Raw genomic sequence first — 26,172 nt, 5'->3', positions numbered from 1 at the left:
GCATTCAAGATGTAACGCATGTTTCCTTTAAAGAGCTCCGGCTCCACTTATTCCACAACGAGAGAGCGTCTCAATTTATTATTAATTTATTTTTTAATAATTCCCTAATACTTTGGGATCTACATAAAATGAAGCTGTGAAAATTTAGAGTGCATCTGGACTGTGATCTGTGTAAATCTTCTCCTCCGTCAGGTGTGAACTGCTGCTCTCACGGTTCATCATTAAAGTTTAATGTGATTTCATGTTACATTAAATGAAAATACTCTCGACTATATTTTATTTTCGACGTTGTCGATAATGTTGACTAACCATTTCAGCCCTAATGCAAATGATAATATGCTTTTAAACTCACCTGATTTATTTGCTTTTATTTGCTCTGTCTTTCAGGTGCTTTATTAAGTTTGATGTGTTTCCTCCTTTCGTCAGAAAATTGTGAAAGCAGCGTTTACAAATAGGTTTTTGCTGATCTATGATGTTTCCCTTTTCATCAGCCTCAAATCCAAAGAATTTCCAAACCTGACTTTTTCCACTTTTCTTTTCGACAAGATTAAGTTCAGACTCCGCAGCAGCAGCTACTTTGCTTGTCGTCATCTTGTTGTGAGCGTTTGAAAGTTCCCGACTCCGATTCGGAACCGGATAGACCCGGTACCTTCAGAAATTATGGTATCATAAAACAAATTTTGTTTGAGTTCCGACTTGGTTCCGGAGTACCGGTATTTTTGACAACACTACAGTGTCTCATAATTTTCCTCACGTGCATCTTCAAACCTTTGCTGTCATAGGTCATGAAGGGCTAAAAAAAACGTATCGAAACATTAAAAGCCACAACATGTTTGTTAGTTCCAATACCAACCAAGCTCTTACAAGAGATATTCCCTGTAATCTCAGAACCTCTTCTTAATATTATTAACTCCTCGCTATCCTTAGGATATGTCCCAAGAAACTTTAGAAGGGCAGTTATCAAACCGCTTATTTAGAATCCACAACTTGATCCTCGAGAACTGGCTAATTATAAACCCGTTTATGTCGAAAATACTAGAAAAGGTGGTATCAAGCAAAATATGTTTCATTTCTACAGAGAAATAGTATATATGAACAATTTCAGTCAGGATTTAGGCCTCATCACAATAGGTAGACTCCACTTATCAGAGTTACAAATTAATTGCTCTTATCATCTGATTACGGCAGCATTTCTCTTTCTAGTGCTTTTAGATCTTAGTGCTGCATTCGAAAAGATAGATCACGACATTCTATTGAATAGGCTAGAGAATTATGTTGGCATTTTTAGGAGTTGCATTAGCCTGGTTTAGCAGACTGCTACCACTTTGTCAATGTAAATGAGGAATTGTCAAACCAAAGTAAAATATGGAGTGCCACAGGGATCAGTTTTAGGGCTCCTGCTTTTCTCCTTGTATATGCTTCCCCCAGGAGATATTATCAGGAATCATGGAATAAGTTTCCACTGTTATGCTGACGATACACAACTTTATATTTCTTGATGAGATTTCACAATTCTCCAAATTAGCAGCGTGTATCAATGAAACAAAAGATTGGATTGCCATAAATTTCCTTATACTCAATTCCGACAAAACAGAAGTACTAATTATTGGACCAAAAAACTCTAAAATATAAATTGGACCGCTAAAATATAATTTGACTCTCGATGGATGTACTGTTACATTATCTTTAACAGCGAAGAACTTAGGTGTTATATATGATACCAATCTGTCCTTTGAAAATCTAATTACCAATGTTTGTAGAACAGAATTCTTCCACCTAAGAAACATTGCTAAATTACGAAACATGCTCTCTGTTGCTGATGCCAAAAAACGAATTAATGCGTTCATGACCTCAAGATTATTGCATATAGACTAGATTATTGTAATGATTACTGGGAGGATGTCCAGCAAGATCAAAATTTTTTTTCAAAATGCAACAGTCAGAGTGCTAACGAGAACCAAGAAATATGATCATATTAGCCCCATTTTATCATCGTTACATTGGCTACCTGTTAATTTTCGTAGTTAAAAATTCTGTTAACTACATACAAAGCTTTGAATGGTCAAGCTCCGCATTACTTAAGTGACCTTCTACCACACTATATTCCATCACGTTCATTACGATCGCAAAATTCTGGCCTGTTAATAGTTCCTAGAATATCACAATCCACAAAAGGAAGTAGATCCTTTTCATATTTTGCTCCTAAACTATGGAATAGTCTCCCTAACACTGTTCGAGATGCAGACACACTCCCTCAGTTTAAGTCTAGACTAAAGACTCATCTATTTAGACAGACATAAACCTAATTTATCTTCCAACCCACAATTAGGCTGCTTTAGTTGGGTCTGCCGGAACCAGAAACAGTGATCATGATATATAACTCTGCAATAAATTAAATGGCATCTTTGCTAATATTATTTTATTTGTTTCCCTGTCTCAACCTCGGGACTTCTGTCCTGTATGATAATGACTAAATGCAGCCGGTGCCAGCCAAACATCACTTCAGTCTGTTACGAGGCACTTCAGAGGATTGACTGATGCCAACTCCAACATAAGACATGGGATACTTCATATGCCATTGTCTGAACCTTGAATTTAGGATAGACCTCACCGAACCTCATCGAAATTACCGGCCAGGTGGAACTGCGATGCACCTAACTGATCTCTGCCTGCATCACCTCGGTCTAATGTTGGACTACACTTTAATAATGCAATGCATAAACTATCAATTAATTGACAACAAAAGCCTTCATCCGCTAATTAACAAGGACAATTGCATCTATGTGAACTTCTGCAGTTAATCCAGGATGGACTTCAAAAGACATTGGTCATTAATCTTACAGTTCAAACACAATTGATGTTTAAACACTGACCCTTAACACTTACTTAGTTTAATAATTTTAAACCATGACTTTAACTATACATAAATAATATTTACATTATATTCATGATGTTAGCCAGAGGGGAACTGGCCCCCACAGGGAGTCTGGTTTCTCCCAAGGTTAATTTTCTACATTAATCCACATCTTATGGAGTTTTGTGTTCCTTGCCACAGTCTCCTACAGCTTGCTCATTTGGGTTATTAATACAATTATTATTTAATTATTTTTAACATGATAAACAATCGTATTTTATCTAAATTACACAATGAAGATTCATCGACATTATAGACATTACAGTTTATCGTCTGTTAATGCCTGATCTTCTGTAAAGCTGCTTTGAAACAATGTGTGTTGTGAAAGGCGCTATTACAAATTAAAATAACGTGTCTTGACAGTAGTTGTACCCAGAGGGGTCTTCTGCTGCTGTAGCCCCTCTGCCTCAATGTTTGATGTGCCGCATGTTCAGAAATGCTTTTCTGCATAGAACTGTTGTAGCTTGTGGTTATTTGGGTTACTGTCACCTTCCTGTCAGCTTGGCCATTCTCTTCTGACATATGTCATTAACGAGCCATTTTCGCCCACAGAACTGCCGCTCACTGGATGTTTTTTTGTTTTTAGTGCTGAAACAATGACACGACATTAATCACCAACATCGAGAATAAAAACAATTCTACAAAATGTTTGTTATAGATTTGTCGTTTGATGTCATTTGATGTCATTTACCGTAACATCAGACCATATGAAACTATAATAAATGACGCGCAAGAGCAGAAATACAGCTCACACCTGATTGAGGAGAGGAAGAATTGCACAGCTCACAGTCCAGATTCACTTCAAACTTTCCAAAAGCTTCAGGTGATGTAGATCATGAAGTATGAGGGAATAATATAAAAATACCAAATAAGTAAATACACCCCATTGTGGCATAGGTGCAGTCGGCGCAGGCAATAACATCACAGCCGCACGTAAACCTGTCATTGGCGTGGAAGATCTTCACTGTGAAGAATACATAAAGTTCGAAATGTGTAATAATTGTAAGGCCAAAGTAAACCGTTGGGGAACCACCACAATAACTTTCGGATCAACAAACCTAATTAGACATTTAAAACACCATCCCCCAGCTGAAAATGCCCATTTTAAAAAAGAAGCTAAAAAGTGAAAGCGGCTAAAGCTAGCCAGAGCTCAGAGCCAGTCACAAGTCAGCAGCCTCTCCTATCATTCCTTGGAATGAGCAGCGAAAAGACCAAAGCAATTACGAGGAAAATTATGGAATTCATGGCCCTGGATGACCAGCCGTTCTCCATAGTTGAGGACAGAGGGATCAGAAATCTGATACATTTCATCGATTTTCCGACGTAAATGACATAAACTATCTTTGGAAAAAAGATATGTGAAGTTTAATTTAATTGTTTAGTTGGTCTCACGTCCCATTGAATAACATGGGGAGGCGGGTTTATGACCTATACTAGGACCAGTCACTGGGGGACGATCGAGACGTTTTGGCTTCAATTTTGAGGGCTTGTGTGGCACACTTGGTTTGGGCCATACAAATTACAGGAGTTTTTTTGGGGAGAAATAACAAAACGGGAGACTCCCAGGAAAACCAGGAGTGTTGACAGGTATGCAAGCCATTCCTGAAGCAGTGCTCAGTTTTACAACTGATATTTGGACATCTAACATAAGTTGTTATATAAAGCAACTCATTTGCAGTTAATTGATATTTCTAACTCTTTCCAGTCACAGAGCACTTTATTTTGAGAGTTGTTTAAGTGAGAGAAGATCCTGTAACTTAGTGCAGTTTGGGGGAAATTGTAATGTTTAATAATTTATTTTATTATGAAAATAAAATGTTGCATTGAAGAAAGGTAGATTTTGTTTGTATATGCATTTCTAAATCGGTATCGGCAGGTCACACTTTAAAAAAAAACAAATCGGAATCGGCCAAGAAATTTGCAATCGGTGCATCTCTAATCATTAGACTATAAAGGGTCTACTTTTATTTGTGTTCACTCACAATAACAACAAAATCTTGTGCTTTTGTAAAATAAAGAAAATAAAAAGGGTGAGCTTTCAGCAGTCTCTGTGTTCACGAGCATATTTCTGAAACACGTCACAAAAATGAACTGAAACTCCGCGAATACTGATCACACAAACATGAAACATATGTCTAAAGAAATCTTAAAATGTCTACTTTTAAATAAAACAATTCAAATTTAAAACAAATATTCTCCTGCAATGCAATCTGTATGAAACAAAGTGATGTACAGTTTCGTGTAGTAATGTGATCCCACCCACCAGCAGAGCGCGCTATTCATAAGCTAATGTGCTGAGACGATCAATGCAAATGGTGAACGCCCCCGACTGTGTCTTAAAAACAAAGTTCATTCACTTTTCTGCACGTTTCAAAGACAGCATGATACACAGGCGAGGAAAGTCCTGGATAGTGACGAAGAGTTCACATTTTCCTCAGAAGAATAGCGGGACTCCGATGAACGATTGTATTTTGAAGACAGATTTTATCCAGCAAAGGATACAATTTCTAATGAGTAAGTCATTTAGTTTTACTTAGTGGACATGCTATTTTATATATACATGTACATATCTTACTAGTGGGATGGTTTCCAGACTTGCCAGCCAGGATTCAGAGTACTGAAATTTGAAATATGTCCTAATAAGCAAGTTTTAGTTACATTTAAACGCTGTTTCGGCTAAAGCATGTATTTACATTGTATGCTGTATGATATAAATATGATATAAAAATAATATGAATGTTTAGATTATATTTTATCTAGTGTTTATAATGCCTCATTATCAATCAACAAAGCTTGTGCTTGCAAATATGTGTTCAGGTTAAATGAGTAAAACGCACTTTAAATATGCCAATATTACACTCTAAAAAACGTTGGGTTATTTATTTTACCCTATAGATGGGTAAACATATTGGGTCGTTCTGTTGGGTTATTTCTAACGTTTATTGGGTTGTTTCTATAACAACACACCCAGTTGGGTTAAAACTGGTCTTGCGAGGACATTTTAAATTTCAACGGTCGACCAGTGCCACAGCCAACAGAAGATACAGCGGTAAGTTAATAATATCACGTTATATGAACGCTTTTCATTTCTTTATCAACATAGAACTTATTTAATAAAATAATTAAATAAGTTCCCCTTAATTTTGGGTCTTCTATATTGCTGCTCACTTGGCTACCGACATAACACTTGCTATAAAGGCTATTTTAAACTGTGGTGTAGAAACTATTCATTGGGATGCTCCCCCTCACTTTCTGTGTTCGTCCCGACACTTTTTTTGGAAATTATACATAATATTTAATATATTTGGCCAACGTAAAGAAATTGTAAGACGCCTCAGTTTTAAGACTCATTATCAGGTGTTGCAGACACTACTTTATTTCATCAACTGAAAGAAAAGTATATTATCATTTTTATGGTGTGACTTCAAAGCGGAAACATTAAACATTTTATCTAGAAAGTTATATCCGCAAGGCACTAAATTATATGTTACACAAATTGGATTCAACAAGATATTACACCAGGGATCGGCAACCTTTGACATGGAGTGCCATTTTTTATTTAATAGTGGTGTTTTCCTTATTACATGACGTGTTGTTCTGAAAGCAAAAGAAACAAATGAAACACGGAATGTAGGCTGTCACCCGCACAGTCTGACCGAAGCAAAGCGGGGGCATTTACTTCCGTGATTAATCGAAAGAGAAGTGCTGCTGGCTCGTGATGTGCAAATGGCTTGCATGCGCAGCGCAAGTTTCATCACACTTTAATAGTGTTTAGCTTCCCATTCAGCTGATGAAAACACGCTACGTAATCATGAGGAAGGATTATATCAAGATGTAGATTGGAATACTGGTGCGGAATTTATATAAATATAGTCTACTCCTCTCTCGCCGTTGCTGGCATGCCAATGATTACCCCTCCGGGTGCCAATGCTGGCACGTGTGCCATAGGTTGCCGACCCCTGTATTACACAATACCCAGCATCTACGTGACATTGGGTGATAGCCTAATCAGAAGCCACTTTACAGATAGTTCTGCACCCCTGAATTCACGACGGTTATGACTTTTTCACGTCGTGACATTTAATCACATTTATTGTGACTTTTTAATGCCTAAAAGCAGCAACATTTTGATGGTGTTCTTTTACCATTGCAGGTAGGTGCCTGGCTATGCCAGACTCAGCTCCATGCCATGTCACAGCCAAGCTTCAGTCTGCTCCATGCCATGTCTCAGTCGAACCCTAGACTGCTCCATGTCACAAGAAAACCTCTGCTCACCTCTGGGTCCACCCCTCGAGCCGGTCCAGGCCCACCTCCATCACTATGACTACACCTTGGCTCCACCCATCGAGCCTCTCATAACCTATACCTAACCAATGTACACACATGTTGCTCAGATTTTATTTTAGCCCAGTTTGTGCTGAATACAGTGATATCAGACTTTAGCCATTAATGTGTTTTTAAGCAACTAAAAAAAGCACAAATGTCAAGGCATGTCAAAACTTCTCCAGGGCCCAAAACACCCTAAGACCCCAGAGGGTTAAAGGAAAAACCCTGGCGTTATATCTTTAATGCAGTTATATTTAATGCGCTATAGCTTTATTAAAGTTCAAATAATACAGAAGCAGGTCATGTAATTAACTACAAACTCCGAAAATGTAATTTCTCGGTGCGGTCATCTCCTCTTCTATGAGTCAAGTGATGTGTCCCGATCTAAGAGGAAGAGATTTAAACTGCATCAGACTGATGTGCTCTCTCGCATGGAGATGCTCGTCCCTCGAGCACATGCTCTTGCTGCAGCTAGATTGTAACATGATTGCTTGCGACTTATTGAATCATAATATATGTGTCACGGTGTGTATCTTATCATAAAGAAAAACTGACAATATGCTTTATTAATAAGAGAGTTTTAAGTTAACCCTCTGGGGTCTGAGGGTGTTTTGGGCCCTGGAGAACTTTTGACATGCCTTGACATTTGTGCTTTTTTCAGCACAAACTGGGCTACAACAATATGTGAGCAACATGTGTGTACAGGTTTGTAAAATAACGTTTATGCATGTTTTTTGAAAAAACAAAAATTTTAAGTCACTGAAATAAGGTCATATAACACATACTAAACATTTGTCCACAAGACTTTTGAAAACTGAATCTTGTAGCCAAGAGTTTTTGCTACAAAATGATGTGAAAACCATCCTGATCACTCATTCATACAAAACAATATACTAATTTAACTTTTGTAAGACACTTGTAGTGTTAGAACGGTCATATGCGAGGAGGATGGAACGTTCTTCATGAACTATCATGAATATTGATTGTAATTTACACCTGAGGAGACAAAAGACCCCTGCCCTGGGCCTATCAATGAGGAATGTGACAAAGAGAATAAATGTGAGGAGACTTAATGATCAAGATCAAGTTTGAAGTTAAAAGTAGTAATCTGACTATACATTTTCTTTACATAAAGACTTTACTTAATTTTAGACCTACACTACCACTTAAATTCCATTGATATTCTGAACTCTTTTTACAATTTAAAAGAACAGTTTTCTATCTAAATATATTGTAAAATGCAATTTGTGATCAAAGCTGAATTTTCAGCATCATTACAGCAGTCTTCAGTGTCACATGATCCTTCAGAAATCATTATAATATGATGCTTTACATGATTACATTGTACAGCATACAATGTAAATACATGCTTTAGCCGAAACAGCATTTAAATGTAACTAAAACCTGCTTATTAGAGCATATTTCAAATGTCAATACTCTGAATCCTGGCTGGCAAGTCTGGAAACCATCCCACTAGTAAAATATTTACATGTTTATATAAAATAGCATGTCAACTAATGTAAGTAAAACTAAATGACTTAATCATTAGAAATTGTATCCTTTGCTGGATAAAATACAAACGTTCATCGGAGTCCCGCTCTTCTTCTGAGGAAAATGTGAACTCTTCGTCACTATCCAGGACTTTCCTCGCCTGTGTATCATGCTGTCTTTGAAACGTGCAGAAAAGTGAATGAACTTTGTTTTTAAGACACAGTCAGGGGCGTTCACCATTTGCATTGATCGTCTCAGCACATTAGCGTATGAATGGCGCGCTCTGCTGGTTGGTGGGATCACATTACAGATAATCAGATGGGCCAGTAAAAACTGTACATCACTTTGTTTCATACAGATTACATTGCAGGAGAATATTTGTTTAAAGTTTGAATTGTTTTATTTAAAAGTAGACATTTTAAGCTTTCTTTAGACATGTGTTTCATGTTTGTGTGATCAGTATTCGCAGAGTTTCAGTTCATTTTTGTGACGTGTTTCAGAAATATGCTCGTGAACACAGAGACTGCTGAAAGCTCACCCTTTTTATTTTCTTTATTTTACTAAAGCACAAGATTTTGTTGTTATTGTGAGTGAACACAAATAAAAGTAGACCCTTTATAGTCTCTAATGATGTCTTACACTTATCTGTATGCCCCAAAATGACGGAGTGTTTTAAATAGTTCCGCTGTAATTACGATTGAAGTGGATTGAAGTGAACAGAAAGGTGAGCGAGGTGTAGTCTTTGCCCCATTATACACCGCAACAAAATCAGTTTTTGAATTGGGTTTGCTTGTTTTCCAATACAAATCTAAAACTCCTTTAAAACAACGTATATTTTCTTTAGCAGCTATACTGCACAAGACATTTTTTTTTATCGGAGAATGCTGAATATAATATTACAAATATTTTATAATATTGAAAAACCGCATTGACCTGAGAAGCAGCACATAAGATATTTAGACTGGCTTGTAGAGAATAGATCTTGAATAGAAGTATATTTTGTCTTAACTGCACTCGCTGAAGTATAACCAAGTGAAAAACAAAACACTTCTATTAAGATACATTCTTTTAAAGCAAGTCTAAATCTCTTATATGTTGCTTCTCAAGTAACTTGATCTTGTTTTAAGGATTTTTAGACAATTTTAAAATGGAAAACAAGACAAAAACACTTGATAACAATAGGATTTTTTACAGTGAATTTCTTTACTGAATTAAACATTTAAATAAGTTTAATAAGTCGGGGCACAAGCTGAATAGTCGATTAAGAGCTAATGATTCATCGTTGCAATAATCATTCTAATAATCGTTATCAAAATAATCATTAGCCACAGCCCTATTCTCTTTACACTCTAGAGACTGGTGTGTGTGTGAAAATCCCGGAGACCAGCAGTTACAGAAATACTCAAACCAGCCCATCTGGCACCAACAATCATGTCACTGTTTAAATCACGGAGTTCAAAATATTTCTCCATTCTGATGGTTGATGTGAACATTAACTGAAGCTCCTGACCCATATCTGCATGATTTTATACATTGCACTGTTACCACATGATTGGCTGATTAGATAATCACATAAATAAGTAGATGTACAGGTGTACCTAATAGAGTGGCCGCTGAGTGTATAATCCAAAGTCAATCGATAGCTTTGTGTGAGGAAGACAAAAATGAATGATTAATTTATAACCCAGATCACAGATACATTGAAAAGATGCAAATCAAAAGAACGATGTTGAGAACTGAAGAGAGAAAGTAACACTGGTTTGGAACAACATCAGGGTGAGAAAATGACAGAATTGTAATTTTTGAAGATTTTCTCCTAAGTGTGTGTATGTGTGTGTGCGTATTACTCACCGTCAGTGGTATCAGAGTCATTGCTGCTGGTGGAGTTTTTTCTCCTCTTCAACTCAGTCTCCATCTGTCAGAACAGAAGACATGAAGCTATCATGCACTGAAGGACTCAGGGCTCGACATTAACTTGTGTCCGCTAAAGAGGCAATTGAAAGAGTATTTTACTTGCCTGAGCAGAAAAGTAGCCCGATTAAAACGTTAATAACGCAAAAATAACCCAAATAATATCTGTGAAATAAACTAGGCCTGTGCCACTTATTCCAAAAGTTCATATTCTTATTCGGCTGTTGAAAATAATCAAGAGCGCATAGGCTGCAGCACAGAGCGGAAGCTAGAGGTGTCTTTTGAACGTGCAGGTTAGAACTAGCAGTTGCTTAGAAACAACAATGCCTTGCTTGACCAATCAGAATTAAATCGACATTGTTCAGGCAGCAGCAGTGAGCCACATATTTGACATTTTCTAATTAGCTAGCGATCTAGTAATGGGCAGCAATGTTTCTTAAACCTCTGCAGCCAGTCCAAGCGCTTGGTAAAGCCACAAAACCCCCAAAAGATAACCCCTGAATTGAACAGGTTATGAATCTAAATGGGAGAGAAAATTCATACCCACCAGTAGGGGTGGGCAATATATTGGTAGACATGATAAACTGGTAGAAATTTGCCAACCGGTACACATTTTGGATTATCGTCTCTACTGCGGTAACATGTGTACAGCACATAAAACATCATAGAAATGGAGGAAGGCTCAAATTCATTTGAATGAGAAGATGAGGAGATTATGAAGGAAAAGTGTGTCATCTGTGGTTTGGAATTGGTTTGGCTTTAGAAAACGCAATACAGAGCAGAAAACAGTCATTAGCAAGGATGTACATTGTGTATGTCGACATATCAGTGGTCAGGTCTTCACGTGAGACTGAGAGAAATAATGAAATGCAGTTTTTCACTGACAGCTGCACGTGTCTTTAGAAAAAAGGCTTGTCTAGAACGCGATGAAAAAAAAATGAAATTTCACTTGAGCTCCCATCAAAGCAAATTCAATGACATTCATCCCGCGCTGCAAACACGTGCGGCTGTGTTTTGTGCAAGTGTTGTGCATGCAGTCTGAAACGAATCCTGAAGTCATTCTAGTCCCTTCATTTGCGCTCCTGTGCAGATCACATCCGCTACTCATTCTGGTTTCTCTCCATGTCAAGAGGACTTTTTAAATGCACATCAGAACCCTTTCTAAAATTCTGTTCCAATGATGTTTGATATCAGGAAAAAACCAAGCATATTTTCCTTCAGATAATTTATATAGATTATTAAAAAGAGCCCAATTACGGGTTTTAATTATGGATTTGTATTTTATTTGTTATTTTACTTGTTGCATTGCTTTGAGAAGATGTTAAGTTTCTTGAGGAAAGTTATAACAATAACAACAAAAATAAGTTTTCATTTATAAAGTATTTCATTCACTGACTTGATTACTCAAAATGACACATTGCAACATGGCTTAATATATAATAGTATAGATTTTTCAGAAACATTTAACTATATCTTGATATATATCGTTATCGTGCTATTAAATTACTCATATCGTGATAATGGATTTTGCTCACATCGCTCATATGTGAAGAAAGACAGAGTGATGTTCTGCACTGTCTATCAGATGCATTTCAACTTGACTGACAAGTAAGTTGCTATCACGTTAATTTTAGTTGTGTAGATTTGCTGATTGACTAGGCTAGAATATGTTCTCAACTTGGTAATATAAGGGGCTAACTGACAATTGAGAATCAGACCCAATTATATGTTCACAGTGGCAAACGTCAATAATCATGTTGAAATTGTGGCAGCTAGCTAGCTTCATTGCCTGGTTAAATGTTGCAGAGCTGGGGGCACAGTGGGACCAGAGCCATATAGAGAGAGAGTTGCGACAACGGAAGTTCTAAATGCTTGATCGTCACGTGATTCACGTAGACTTCAGATAGTTCCAGGAAGTGCCTTGGCGGGCATTTCAAACTGTTAGAGTAGAGTGACAGAACTGCGATTTCTGGTAATTAGTAGTCAATAAATGCATTTATTTTATATATTTATGTAACACACCGACATATGTATGTAGCATGAGTATGTTGTTACAGCGATGTTGTTTTTTAAAGATCAAATCAGCTAATATTTGAGGATTAGTGTTCAGCTACCGTTATTTGCCTCAACTTATTTCAGGCTAGGGTTTCTGTTGCCTTTTTATGTTACCTCATGTTCATTGTTTTCACTAATCTCATGGTAACTAATGTCATATTTATGACTTTTCAGATAGTACAGAGACAGGCTGGTGACAGGTGATTTCCAGCTCGCACCGCACAATGGGTCAATGAACTATTAAATATTAGCAGCAGTTACGCAAATGTAAAATTTAGTGAAATGAAGCTTATTGTTTACAATTCTTACAATTCTATAAATGCGTTCTTACCGGATTTAGTGAATCTTGAGATTAATTTTTTTTTGTCTGATCTGGCTGCTTCGAGTAGGGCCTTCTCATTCATTATGACTGTAGAACTCCTGGCAGGTGTAGGTGTTCACTTTCACCAGGAGTTCACTTTTGATAAGGTCCACAGATGCTCAGTTCCTTGTCTCTGTCCACGCAGCGGTCATCAGTGAAAACATCCTCTCCACGAACGCGTTGGTGACAGGAATGCTCAAAGTCAAAGATATCAGAGCTGTCATGTTTGGGGCACCGAACTGCCTTAGCAGAGCTGTCTGTGAAACTTCAGTGGCACACCCTGCACTCTCCTTTTTTAGGGTCACCTGTAACTGGTTTTAACCATGTATATATTTTCTCCAATTCTTTATTATACGAACAATGACCTTTTTTCTTCTCGGGAGCTCCAGATAAACCCATTTTTCTGTTGCAGTTTTTTTTCCAGTGTTTTCCCGCTCTGGCAAGAAAAAAAGGCTGCGCATGTTCAGTATTTTCTTATTAACTATTTTTTTAGGGACGTGGGACAAAGCTTCCAATTTCGGGACTCATACGACCTGCGTCAGACATGCTTGTGTCGCACCTCGGGTGTGTTGCGTCATAAAAATAAAATGTTTAGGTCACTGTGTCAAGTTAAATATAGTTTAATACTCAATCTTTAAACACATCTTGAGATCCATTAGTTCACATTTGAACCCTTAGTAACGCATATCTGTGTTGTTTTCTTCACTGTATAAACTGTGTTGCTCACACAGCTGAAATTTCACTTACTGCCCTCTGGAGTAAACAGGTGGTACTACAATCACGTTATTAACTCGTTAACCCTATATATATATATATATATATATATATATATATATATATATATATACTTAATACATATTTAAAGATAACTATGTATAACTACATCATATTGTTATATGATGGGCTTTCTCAGCAAATATTTGTATATGTGATTAAATGCGGGACATCGTGTAATTAATTCAATTAAAAATTGGAATCAATTGACAGCCCTACTTTAAACATAATGTGATATCAGGTTTGTTTTTTGTTTTGTTTATTTTGCAATCAATTTTCTGTATATTCAAGTTTCTATTTGCTCAATGATGTTACATTTAGTTTGCAAATCTACAGTATATTAAACTTTTGTCTGCATGAGGCTAATTCGATTGACATTTTTTCACCTGGCAGATACTCATCTTCAACTGCTGCTCAGGGCCTTCACTTACAACTCCTCAAACTCAGCAAACAACAGCTAATTCCAGTAAGTTCATTGCATTTCTACACCAATTTAAAATGTTTAATGCAAACTTCAAATTGACCAGCTAACGTTTTCTGAGTGTTGGTTTATATTCAGCTTTATCAATTGTGTCTACAGTTTTAATGCTAATGTCAATTGGCCTTCTCAAAGTCACATGACATTCTGTCTTCTGCGGAACACAAAGTAACATTTCCACTCAAGACATATGGATTAGATTGATGCTGCCTTTATGGATCTTGAAAGTTTTTAACCTCACTGACTTCCATTATATGGACAAACACACATCAATGAAAAATCTTTGTTTGTGTTCCCCTGAAGAAAGTCAAATGAGTTTGACATGGCATAAGAGTGCAGAAATGATGAGAGAATGATCATGTTTGGTTTTCCTCAAGCAGACACCCTGATATCAACATGTGCAAGTTGGTTTGTAAAAAAAGAGTCACATTATAAGTAGAATACTGTTGCAATATGTAGAATATGTATTATGAATATGAATATGAATATGTAGGGTTTGCAGCAGCTGAAAATGGTCTTAAATGTAAACTAGCCATACATGTTGCTTATCTTGTCAGTTACAATTATAATTTCTTTTTTTTTTTTTTGGATGACCATTTGAACATATTGGCTGACATTCATATAAATGAATCCTTAGCCGACGCACCAGAAGCCTGCGGTCGGCTAAGGAACGTCGCCTTGTCGTACCAAAACAAAGAGGCACCAAAACACTTTCCCGGACTTTCAGTTTCATCATACCACGGTGGTGGAATGACCTTCCCAACTCAATCCGGGAAGCTAACTCACTCTCTATCTTCAAAAAACGGCTAAAAACACATCTTTTCCAAAAGCACTTAACCGGTCAATAAAAAAAAAAAAAAAATATATATATATATATTTACATTTCTTGTTGCACTTAAATCTGTTTTGTATACTATTATGATGATAGTGAAACTTTGTAATATGGCACTTTTTGTACCACTGTCTCCCTAAGATGATTCGCTGATGTTCTTCCTCTTTTGTAAGTCGCTTTGGATAAAAGCGTCTGCCAAATGAATAAATGTAAATGTAAATGTAAATGTATGTGTTTGGTACAGTGGTTGAATAGCTGTGTGCTTGAAATGAAAATTCTCTCATCTTTTACTCTCCCTCATGCCATCCCAGATGTGTGTGACTTTCTTCTGCAGTGCACTGATTTTTGGGCTACTTTATGCCCTTCATATCAGCTACCCAAAGAAGCGGACACCTTTTCTTTCTTTTTTTGAGGTGTTTTTGTATTATTTTACAGGCTGAAGAGTTGCATTCACAAAGAACTGCTCTGTGGAAATAAAATGAACTGATTCAATGCACTCATAAAAACAAATTTAATCTGAAGTCAGAAACAAAGTGTGAGACCCTTAGATGCGCATCCCCCTCTGTATCAGCGCGTCATATATGCCCATATACGGCTTTTCTGTCATCTACGGGCAAATGATTTGTTATATTAATAATATCGAGCCAAACATCGTCATGACATGGTCAAAGGCATCAGCTATTGGCGATCACTCTGAGCATTATTGATCCCGAGATCATCGACTGTCGACACAACCCGAATGTGTATTTCTCTCTATAAATGAACTAAATGTTCAGACAGTCTCTTGCTGGTTTTTCCCACACATTCAGGATCATTACCGATTTTTCCGGTGTCGCTGCGGCTCGCTTTGTGCGTGCACTTGTAAAATGTATATTTTAAAGGCTCATTATTAGGGTTTAGTAGTTCTCTGTAATGTAGAACAGTGTTAGCAATGTTACTGAAAACATTCTTTCTCAGTCCTGGAACTCAAACCATTTTCTGAATATCATAAACGTGTGACAACTACTGACTCCTACTAGTCGACTAGGAAAAACTTTGGTCGGGGGCAGCCCTAGTATAAATGCAGAGGATACATTAACGTTACTTACCTCAAAGATTTGTCGTTCTCCTCAACCAAAAAAACGTTAGACAGATCCAGGAATACTCCAGTTTACAGCAGCGGGTGAGGAGCTGACTGGAACGCGAAACAAAACCTTTTATTTTATTTTATTATGAGACTGAAAAGTGCAAAAATATTTTAAATGAGAAGTGTAAAACTTTTTTGGGTTCATTACGAGACCGTGGTGGGGCAAATTAGACTGTGGCGGGCAATTAATAGGAAACACTGTATACTGTATATAATATTTAATAAAACATTTTAAAAATCGATTCTTTTGCAGACTCCTTCACATCAGCATTGAGATGCATCGTAAAAACTATTAAATTCCCCAGCTCTTGATAAGTATCCTTGTAATTCAGCGAATGTCATTTAGAGGTATTTCTAAAAGATGGTTTTGTCCTCTTGTTAGCAAGCATGTTTAATACAACCTTTTGTGTCGAGACACAAGCTGAAAAGTCAGTTAAGAGCTAATGATTAATTGTTGCGATAATAGAACGAATAGTTGATTATCAAAATAATCGTAAGTTGCAGCCCTACTTTAAAGTCCCTGATGTGAACATAATGTGGAACATGAGAAGCACATCTGTGAAGCTCAGTTAACACAGGTACTCCACTAATATAAACGTGATGTATGTACTTATAATAAATGTATGCATAATTGGCTAAAATGATGCACTGCTTTTTTGTGTTTTCTATTTTTTAATGCATTAACACACTGAAGTAATGACTGATGTATGCTGTCATGAAATCAGATACCCTCTACTTAAAATCACAACACAATAGAGACTAGGGATGGGCATTTTTGTCAATTTCTTATTTCGATCATTGATAGGTGTCAATAAACGAGTACTCGGCATGTCCGTCATAGAGATATGAAAATTAATGTTAAATAAAAGAACATGAAAACATGAACGTATGACTATAAAAAAAATAACACTGCTTATGCTGCATCAATGTTATTGAAAAAGAAACATCTGAATGAGATTAATCACATATCCTAGATACACAACATAAACGTAAAATTACAACATGTATCTGCACAAAAGGATGCTAATGCAGTTACGTGCTTCAGCCAGTGCGTGTAAATCCTGTTGTGGATGTGCTCTTCTAACATCGCGCTGAAACACGGGCAAGCAAAGTAAAAGTAATTCACAACATTCTATGGTGTTCTCATAATGTTATACATATTGCTGATTACATTACAGTATTTTCATCTACTTTATCAATTGATTGCTGACATCACCTATATATTGCCTAAAATTTCGACATTTTAGTCCGAGTAAAACTGACTTAAATTACTGAACAACACATGATGATTATTGATGAATTATGAATACAATTTAAAGAATATTTTCATCACAAGATAAAAACTGTGACAAAAAAAAAAGTGTTGATTTTCATTGTCTCTTGTCTCTGTGTTTTTATTATCAGATGTGATTTAAATATGAACACACATGATTGCTTTTATGGTAAATGGTAAATGGTCTGCACTTATATAGTGCTTTATTTAACCTTAGGGGTTACCAAAATGCTTTACACTGTGTCCCATTCACCCATTCACACTCGTACACCAATGGCAGCAGAGCTGCCATGCAAGGTGCCAGCCTGCCATTGGGAGCAACTTGGGGTTCAGTGTCTTGGGGACACTTCAGCATATGGAGTCGTGTGGGTCACAAACCCTGCGATTGGCAGCCGACCCGCTCTACCACCTGAGCCACTGCCGCCCAAGGCTACTTTATTCAACTGTACCCTAACCCTAACCCATATTTCAACTGTGCTTTTGAAACAACAACAAAAACGAACAGCTTAGTTTTTATTTTCAAAGCTAAAGAAAAAAAGTTTAACCAAATGACTGCTAATGGTAAATAAAACAGATGGAATTATTTCTAAAACTCAACACAAAAACATCCTGTATATTTACCACGACTGATGAAACTTAAACATAGGCTACATCCTACATATTTTTGTTCAAAAAGAAGAGCCAGTCTACGTGCACAGATGAGGCATGTGCGGAGTCTATTCACAATTAGGCCGGCAGTGGAAAAAACACGCTCCGCTGGAACAGATGTCGCAGGAACAGCGAAGTACAATGCTGCAATCAGAGGTACAGCCACTTTCTCAGCATCCTCGGCAACAGAGGATGTACTTCCTGCGGCAGCTGAAGAAATTCAACCTGCCAAAGACAATGATGGTGCACTTCTACACAGCCATCATCGAGTCCATCCTCACATCCTCCATCACTATCTGGTACTCTGCTACTACTGCCAAGAACAAGGGCAGACTGCAGCGTGTCATCCGGTCTGCAGAGAAGGGGATTGGCTGCAATCTGCCGCCACTCCAGGACCTGTACGCCTCCAGGACCCTGAAGCATGCTGAAAGATTGTGGCTGATCTCTCCCACCCCGGCCACAATCTCTTTGAATCACTCCCCTCCGGCAGAAGGCTGAGGTCCATCAGGACAAAAACCTCACGCCACAAGAACAGTTTCTTTCCATCCGCCACTTGCCTTATTAACAATGCCCGGTACCCACCCTGACACTCTACACACTCCACCTCTGGCTCTACATGCCACTGTACTTACTCTGCTGCACTTTTATTTAAATTTTTATTCTTACTTTTAATATGTGGACATATTTATATTGCTTATATTTTAATACTTGTTTTTTATATTTCGAGAATGTGTGACGCGCCTACAACACCAAAACAAATTCCTTGTATGTGTAAAAAAAACATACTTGGCAATAAAGCTTTTTCTGATTCTGAACAGTGACTATGCGCCGTTTCAGTGGTTCTGCCACGGCTGCCTTGAACTCTGACACTCTTGGAGACTCACCGGTCTGTGTGTTTATGTGTTTAGTGATGAGGCTATGTATGATCGGATAGACCATCAAAACGCAAACATGCGTCTCACTGCACATTGTTGTTGTGGCGCACTTCAGAGACTGGAGAGCGGGTATCAGTTCTTCTTCAATCTGCCAGTGCTCATCTTTCAAGTCAAGTGTCTTCGCATTTTGCGATTTGACAGAACAGCGCACACAGTTCATGTCTGTTCCAAAACACGTTTGAACATATCGCACACATAATTCCACCGTGTGCGACAGTACTGGGTATGTTTGTGTTTGGGTACTTTCTGCCGAAGTGCCACTGTAACCCCTGTGCTGTGGTGAAAATGTGTCACCAACCGGCAGCGGGCAACTATCACGCTTTTACAGAAGCAGCGCTGAATCCTTCGTTTATGGCTAGCTGCAGGGGGTGTGCGAAGCAGGGCACTGATTCCCAAAGACTTCGATTCGCCAAAACCATGTTACCAGCGTATCATGAACACACACAATTACTTTCTCCGAGCTTGACAGCTACTGTTCTGTTGCATCTTTTAGGTAGTTGGCTATGTTCACAGTGGTGTGTTGTTTGCCGAAACTGCATCTCTAACACTGAACTATGTATATCCCATTCAGCAATGTAATGGCAAATTAGTGTTATATAGGATTCCGTGGTCAGCGAGGTCCATGTGTCCGTAGTGATAGCCATCTTCGCTGTCTTTGACAGTCTGTCTTTCAGTGAAGAAGCAGTCTTTTCATATATAGTATCTAATCTTCCCGTGACTGTTTTGCGCGATGGGACGTTATACTGGGGCTCAACGTAATGCATCAAATCTTTAAACCCTTCTCCTTCGACGAAACTAATGGGCAGCAAATCTTTCGCTACCATTTCGGTGATTAGTTGGGTAATCTTTTCAGCTCTGGCTGCGTTGCATTTCTGTCTGACGGTAAAATATGCAATGCCCGCCTGAGTTGCCTCTCTGGTATCGCAAGACGTTTTATGTACAAATACTAGATGATAATGCATTGTACTTGTGGTAGATTTGTGCGACAGCTTGGCGTTGCACATCTTGCATTGAACTATATTTTCATTCATTTTGTCGAATTGAAGCCAGATATCACTACGCAAATTTGAAGCCATGTTTCTCCCTGTTCTTCGGTCTGGACATTGGACCACATGCTCTGGCAATGCTAACCAATCAGAGCTCAAAATTGTGCTATAACCAATCAGAAAAAAAGACAAATAGAGACATATATTACCAGGTGTAAATGATGTTGCCTGTTAATGCGCTTCATAACACATATTAATACCAGGGAATAAACGGAACATGCACAGCTGGAATGTGAGGGACAGAGAGTGAAGTAAAAACTGATGCACTGGGTTAAATTATTTTTCATGTTTCTTTTTTTATCTGTCAAATGATGGACAGAATTTGGCATTATCTGTCAATAATTGTTAAGAGATTGTTTGTGCCCCACACTAAATGAGGACCCTAAGATGCCACTGCACAGTACGTCAGGCTATTGAATGTATAAATGTCTCACTGCTTCTAACATGGGTCACACTCTGTTGGGCCTCTAAGTTCAACTTCACTAACACTCACTCTTTGGTCAAACTGTTTAAAATATAACACTGCCACACTATGTCGAGTTGATTGAGTTACTTTAGAATCTTTCACATAATTAAAACAACTCCATGGCAAGTTTCAGTTACTTCAGAAATTTAAAAATTAAGCACTTCATTTGAATTACTTACAATACAATTATTCTGATACAATTCTGCCAGTACTCTGCTTCAGGCTTATTCCATTCCTTTAGAATCTTAACAGAATTGTTAAGAATTAGGCTTCAAATTTAATAAGAACTTCTACTAATACTGCATAAAGCTGAATACAATTTTTCCTCTTTCTAAATGAAGTGATCAACTAAAACAAAAACAGCATAAAAAAAAAGTAACTTGCGTTTTTTTCTGCATTTTTTACAATAATCCCTCCTGGCTGGCTCACAGATGTAAGATAAAAATACAAAAATAATGGAAAAATAATTTGCAAATTACATGCTTATGTTAAACAATAAAGAGAGAAGCCTAATTATTTCAGGCAACAGGAAGTTGTGTAATACCGAAAGTTTACTGTGATAAACCCTTTTAATGAAAACTTATCGGAACAAAATAACATCAGTGTTTCCCTGATAATGCAGGAAGTTTCATAATTAACTGAAAATATTTTGACACTTCTCGTAATAACATAAAAGATCTTGAATGTGGTTTTTTAGGCCGTTGCTTCAGCAAACTAGCATCTCTCACTCTCAGTCTGTCCGCTCCCCACTCTCCCTTGCTGTACGGGCGCATGCTTGCACTCTGAGACACCAAGGCATTTTGAGGACACAACATCTTTTGAGGTAAGTAACGTTAACTAATGTTACAGTATTGTGATGGAAATGAACTTGTAGAATGAGTCGGGCCACTCCAGTGGTAAAACTCAACCAAAGAAAATCTTTATTCTTACTAGCCTGGGTAGCCCTCCTACTACCAACATATACCTCAGAGAGCTACAGATGTTAGTTCCAAAATATTGAATATTTATCCAACACAATCATGCATATTCATTTTTTAAAAGACAAAGAATCAACTAATGATTGGCTAAATGTAAAACGTAATTACCATAGAATCTCCTATCTTTCTTCACCTTACAAGGATAAGGTTCCTGTCCTAAAGTGCTATATTCTTCATCAGCACATTCCATAAAAATTACTCTTCACTCTTCAGCTGTGTCCTCTTATAAGGCACAGCTCTCTGCATCCCTTTTCCTCTCTGACCCTGCCAGAGATGACTGTACAAAGAAACTTCAGTCAACTTGGCTACAAAAAGAGAAACTATTTATCCAAGCATTTGAACATGTTTGGTTCATTTACAGAAAGAATTTGACAGTTAATAAGAAATAATAGAAAATAAACTAAGCATAATAATTTCCACAGTATCCACTGCTGTTATCCACTGGTCCAAACACAATTTTATCATTCGCTAAGCAGAACCACTGAAACGGCACATGGTCAATGTTGCCGAGGATGCTGAGAAAGTGGCTGTACCTCTGATTGCGGCAACACTGGATCCAAAAAGATGTTTAGACTTGCTTTCACAGTATGGATCTTGAATATAAATGTGTTTTTTTCTTGTACATACTTCAGTACAATATGAAAAAAATATACATATATTCAAGATATATTCTCTTAAAGCAAGTCTAAATATCTTACATTTTGCTTGTTTTAAGGCTTTTTAGACATTTTAAAATATTTAAATATTAATTATAATGAAATATTAAATTTAACATTCTCTGATAATACTTTTTCTTCTGCAGTATAGTAAAATGTATGCAGGGCTCGACAATAAGGACTGCCTGATGGCCCGGGGCCAGTGTGAGAAAGATTTGGGCCAGTTGCAATAACGGTCTCTTGCCCGATCTTCTAACGTCTTCTAACCGAGGAGTGAGCGCGATTCTATTTAGCTCGCAAGGATGACAGATGCACGAGCGCATAATGTACTGGACGCACCAAGGTACAGTCGTGTGCATGCACAAGATCATGCAGACATCGAGTGCACTCTTTTAGCACTGTCCTTGCTGTTTTCCAAGTGTCTTAGCAGCAGCTATTGCCAATGTGTAGAAAATAGAAGGAAAAAAACCCACTTAATGAATTTCATAGCGGGATTGAACGTCTTAAGCAACATTTTAAGTATCCCTGCACATTCAGTGTTCACAGTGTGCGAAATCCCCAAATTTTACATTTTTACATGTTGGTGAAAAGCAGTAATACACACATTGGAACACAAGAAATCAACAGTTTCTTTCTATCGGACTGAAAATCCATGTCTCTCCGTACATAATATCTCATCTAGTGTTGTCAAAAATACCGGTACTCCGGTACCAAGGCAGTACTGAAATTATTATTTTTTTTTTATGATAACAGAATTTCTGAAGGTACCGGAGTACCGAGTACCGGGTCTACCCAGTACCCATGCAGAGTCGGGAACTTTTGAACACTCACAACAAGCAAAAGATGACAAGCAAAGTAGCAGCTGCTGCAGAGTCTGAACTTAATCTTGTCGAATAGAAAAGTGGAAAAAGTCAGGTTTGGAAATTCTTTGGATTTGAGGCTGATGAAAAGGGAAACATCATAAATCAGCAAAAACCTACTTGTAAACGCTGCTTTCACAATTTTCTGATGAAAGGAAACACATGAGAGAGACTCTGCCGGACGATTAATGCAGATAGATCAGAACGCGATGGCTCGCAACTTATTTAATCATAATATATGTCACTGTGCATTTATTATCATGAAGAAAATTGGCAATATGCAGCTTTATTAATATGAGAGCACTTTGCACATTAGTTTGGAAATTGTTTTTTATTAATTCTATTGTATGCTTGTTTATTTAGTTTTTTTAGTACTTGGTAAAACTTAAAGTAAAAGTTGCAAAAGTTGAAGCAAATCTTATATAAGTGTTCAAAAATACTTTAAGCATTATGCTGCGTTCACACCGGACGCGAATAGCGCGGTGATTTCAAATGTTAAGTCAATGCAAAGACGCGTTACGCGCGTAAAAAAATTCCTGCGGCGCGAATGAGGTGTAGAGCGCGGCGCGGTAGACGCGAATACGCCTCATTAGCGTCTGGCGCGTTACGCGCGAATGGTGCATTTTGTGCATTCACGCGTTTGACGCGAATTCGCGTCTGCCGCCCCAGTTGAAAAATCTGAACTTTGCCGTCAATTCGCGCCGCGTTAACCAATCAGGAGCCTAGCTGCCTGCTGTCACTCAGGAGGTAAAGTGACGTAAACTCCCGCTCAGAATCTTTTATTCCAAAATCACTGACAGCTAACTTATGGAGGAAAAATTAATTGTTGCTGTAAGCAATCACCCAGAATTGTACGATTCCACTTCATATTTTTACAGAGACAGGAACAAAAAGGACCTCGCTTGGAAGAGGGTCAGTGAGGAGATTGGGCAACATAAATAATAAATCATAAATTCTCCTCCCTGACGACGACCCATACGCCGCTGTTCTGCTCTCCAGAGCAAATACAGAGCGGTGACTCTCTCCACGAATGCTCGATCAACATCAGCCATCTTGTAAAAAGATGGCCGTCAACGGGTTTCGCCTCCGGAGTTTCATCGGATTTCGCCTCCGACGCGCGTAAATTTCGCTTCAAACTTTTGTTTTTTTTACGCTCGTCAATTTCGCTCTTGACGCGCGAATGGATTCAAAGTGGTCAAGCGTATAACTAGATGCAGTAGGCGCGAATTTGACGCGCTATTCGCGTCCGGTGTGAACGCAGCATTACAGTTTTGTTATAATTCAAAAATAATATATTTAACTTGAAGTGTTGCTCAATGGTATATTTTTGTTTGGTTAATTTGTTAACTTGTTATTAAAAGAGTGTTGTTTAGTAACCTGTTTTTGCTTTGGTACTGAAAATGATATCGAGTACCTTGAAATTTCACTGATATTGGTACCGACTACTGAAATGTTGGTACCGTGACAACACTAATCTCATCATCATCTCTCTCTCTGTTCAGCGTATTCGGTTTTATCCAAGTGTGCCGCACAAGCCCTCAAAAGTGAAGCCAAAACGTCTCGATCGCCCCCCGGTGACTGGTCCTAGTATAGGTCATAAACCCCGCCTCCCCATGTTTTTCAACGGGACGTGAGACCAACTAAACAATTAAATTACACTTCACATATCTTTTTCCAAAGATAGTTTCTGTCATTTACTGTAGTTTATATCACGTTGATGTAATTTCAAGTGTTCGTTTTCAAAATAAGTTTGTTTTTTGTCAGCATTCGGCCAGGGTTCTTCTGGTTTTGGCCACTAGAAGCCCCCATCATGCCTTTTGTCTGATCCAGTTATTATTTGCACCTGTGCCTCGTTTCCCTTGTATGTATTTAAACCCTTAGTTTTCCTTAGTTCTTTGCTCTGTGTTTGAATGTTAGCACCCAGCCTCAGTGAAGCTGTGAACGTTTGTGGCTCCAGTTGGATTCTCTTGTGGTACTCTGTTTTGGTACTCATTTATTTTTTGGATTATCATTTGAGGCCTTTTTTCTGCTGTACCTTCTTACCTTGCGGATTTACCTTTTGACTTGGTGTATTACCTTTTTTCCTGGAATGACTTTTGACGTTGTGGATTTATATTTTTTGCCTGAAGATCTTTACTTTTTACATTATTAAAACAACATCTCCAGTACTGTGGTGTCTGCCTCATCTTCTGGGTTCTGCTGACCACTAGTGGCTCAGTTTGCTAAGTGACTGTTTCTCACACCAGAGACGCGGGTTCGAGACCGGGTCCTGACAGAAACACAGAGCCAAGATGAACCCAGAGGCAGTCAGTCCACAGGAGCTTTTTGCCATGCTGTCCCAACACGAGGGGACTGTCCAACGCCACGATGCCACTCTGGCTCAGCAAGAGGCCTTGATGGTTAGACATTCTCAACTCCTATCGGAGATGCTGACTTTCATAAAGCAGATATATTATCGACTTCCCCCAGCAACCGCTCCCGCCCCAGTACCTAATATTCAAGTGCCCGTAGCAGTTAACCCTCTGGCTGAACCTCGTCTTCCGCCTCCCCAACGGTTTTCAGGTGATCCAGGTGCTAGTAAGGGTTTCTTTACCCAATGTTCTCTCTCCTTTGAGCTGCAACCCTCGTCATTTCCCACCGACCGGTCCAAGATAGCATACATCATCACCCTACTGTTGGAAAAGGCCCTGGCCTGGGCCACTGCTGTGTGGGATGCCCAAAGTTCCTGCTGTCCCAGCTACTCTGCCTTTACTGAGGAATTCAAGCGAGTATTACAAGATCCTACCAGTGGTCCTGACTCAGCCAAAAAGCTCCTGACTCTCCACCAAGGTCAGCGCACTGTGACGGACTATGCCATCCAGTTCCGCGCGGTAGCAGCAGTGAGTGGCTGGAACGATGAAGCGCTCACGGTGTGCTTTCTGAAGGGTCTCTCTGACGCCATCCAAGACGAACTGGCTACTCGGGAACCACCGGGCAATCTCGAGTCCCTGATCAAGTTGGCCTCACGTATAGACCAGCGCCTGAGAGAAAGAGAACTCAACCG

At 38.3% G+C, this 26,172-nt stretch overlaps 1 protein-coding gene across 1 annotated transcript in view; it reads right to left on the bottom strand.

Annotated features, from left to right (window-relative positions):
* The window catches only part of LOC127627410 (protein Jade-1-like), a 132,754-nt gene that overhangs the window by 84,917 nt on the left and 21,665 nt on the right, over nt 1-26,172 (bottom strand). The window contains exon 2 of the mRNA XM_052103751.1: nt 10,583-10,646. Within this exon, the coding sequence (XP_051959711.1) occupies nt 10,583-10,646 (64 nt within the window). The remainder of the gene's footprint in view (nt 1-10,582; nt 10,647-26,172) is intronic.

The sequence above is a fragment of the Xyrauchen texanus genome, chromosome 34 (assembly GCF_025860055.1).
Source record: "Xyrauchen texanus isolate HMW12.3.18 chromosome 34, RBS_HiC_50CHRs, whole genome shotgun sequence".
Classification (NCBI taxonomy): Eukaryota; Metazoa; Chordata; class Actinopteri; order Cypriniformes; family Catostomidae; genus Xyrauchen; species Xyrauchen texanus.
Note: the sequence above shows the minus strand (reverse complement) of the source record. Positions and strands in the feature narration are given on the sequence as shown.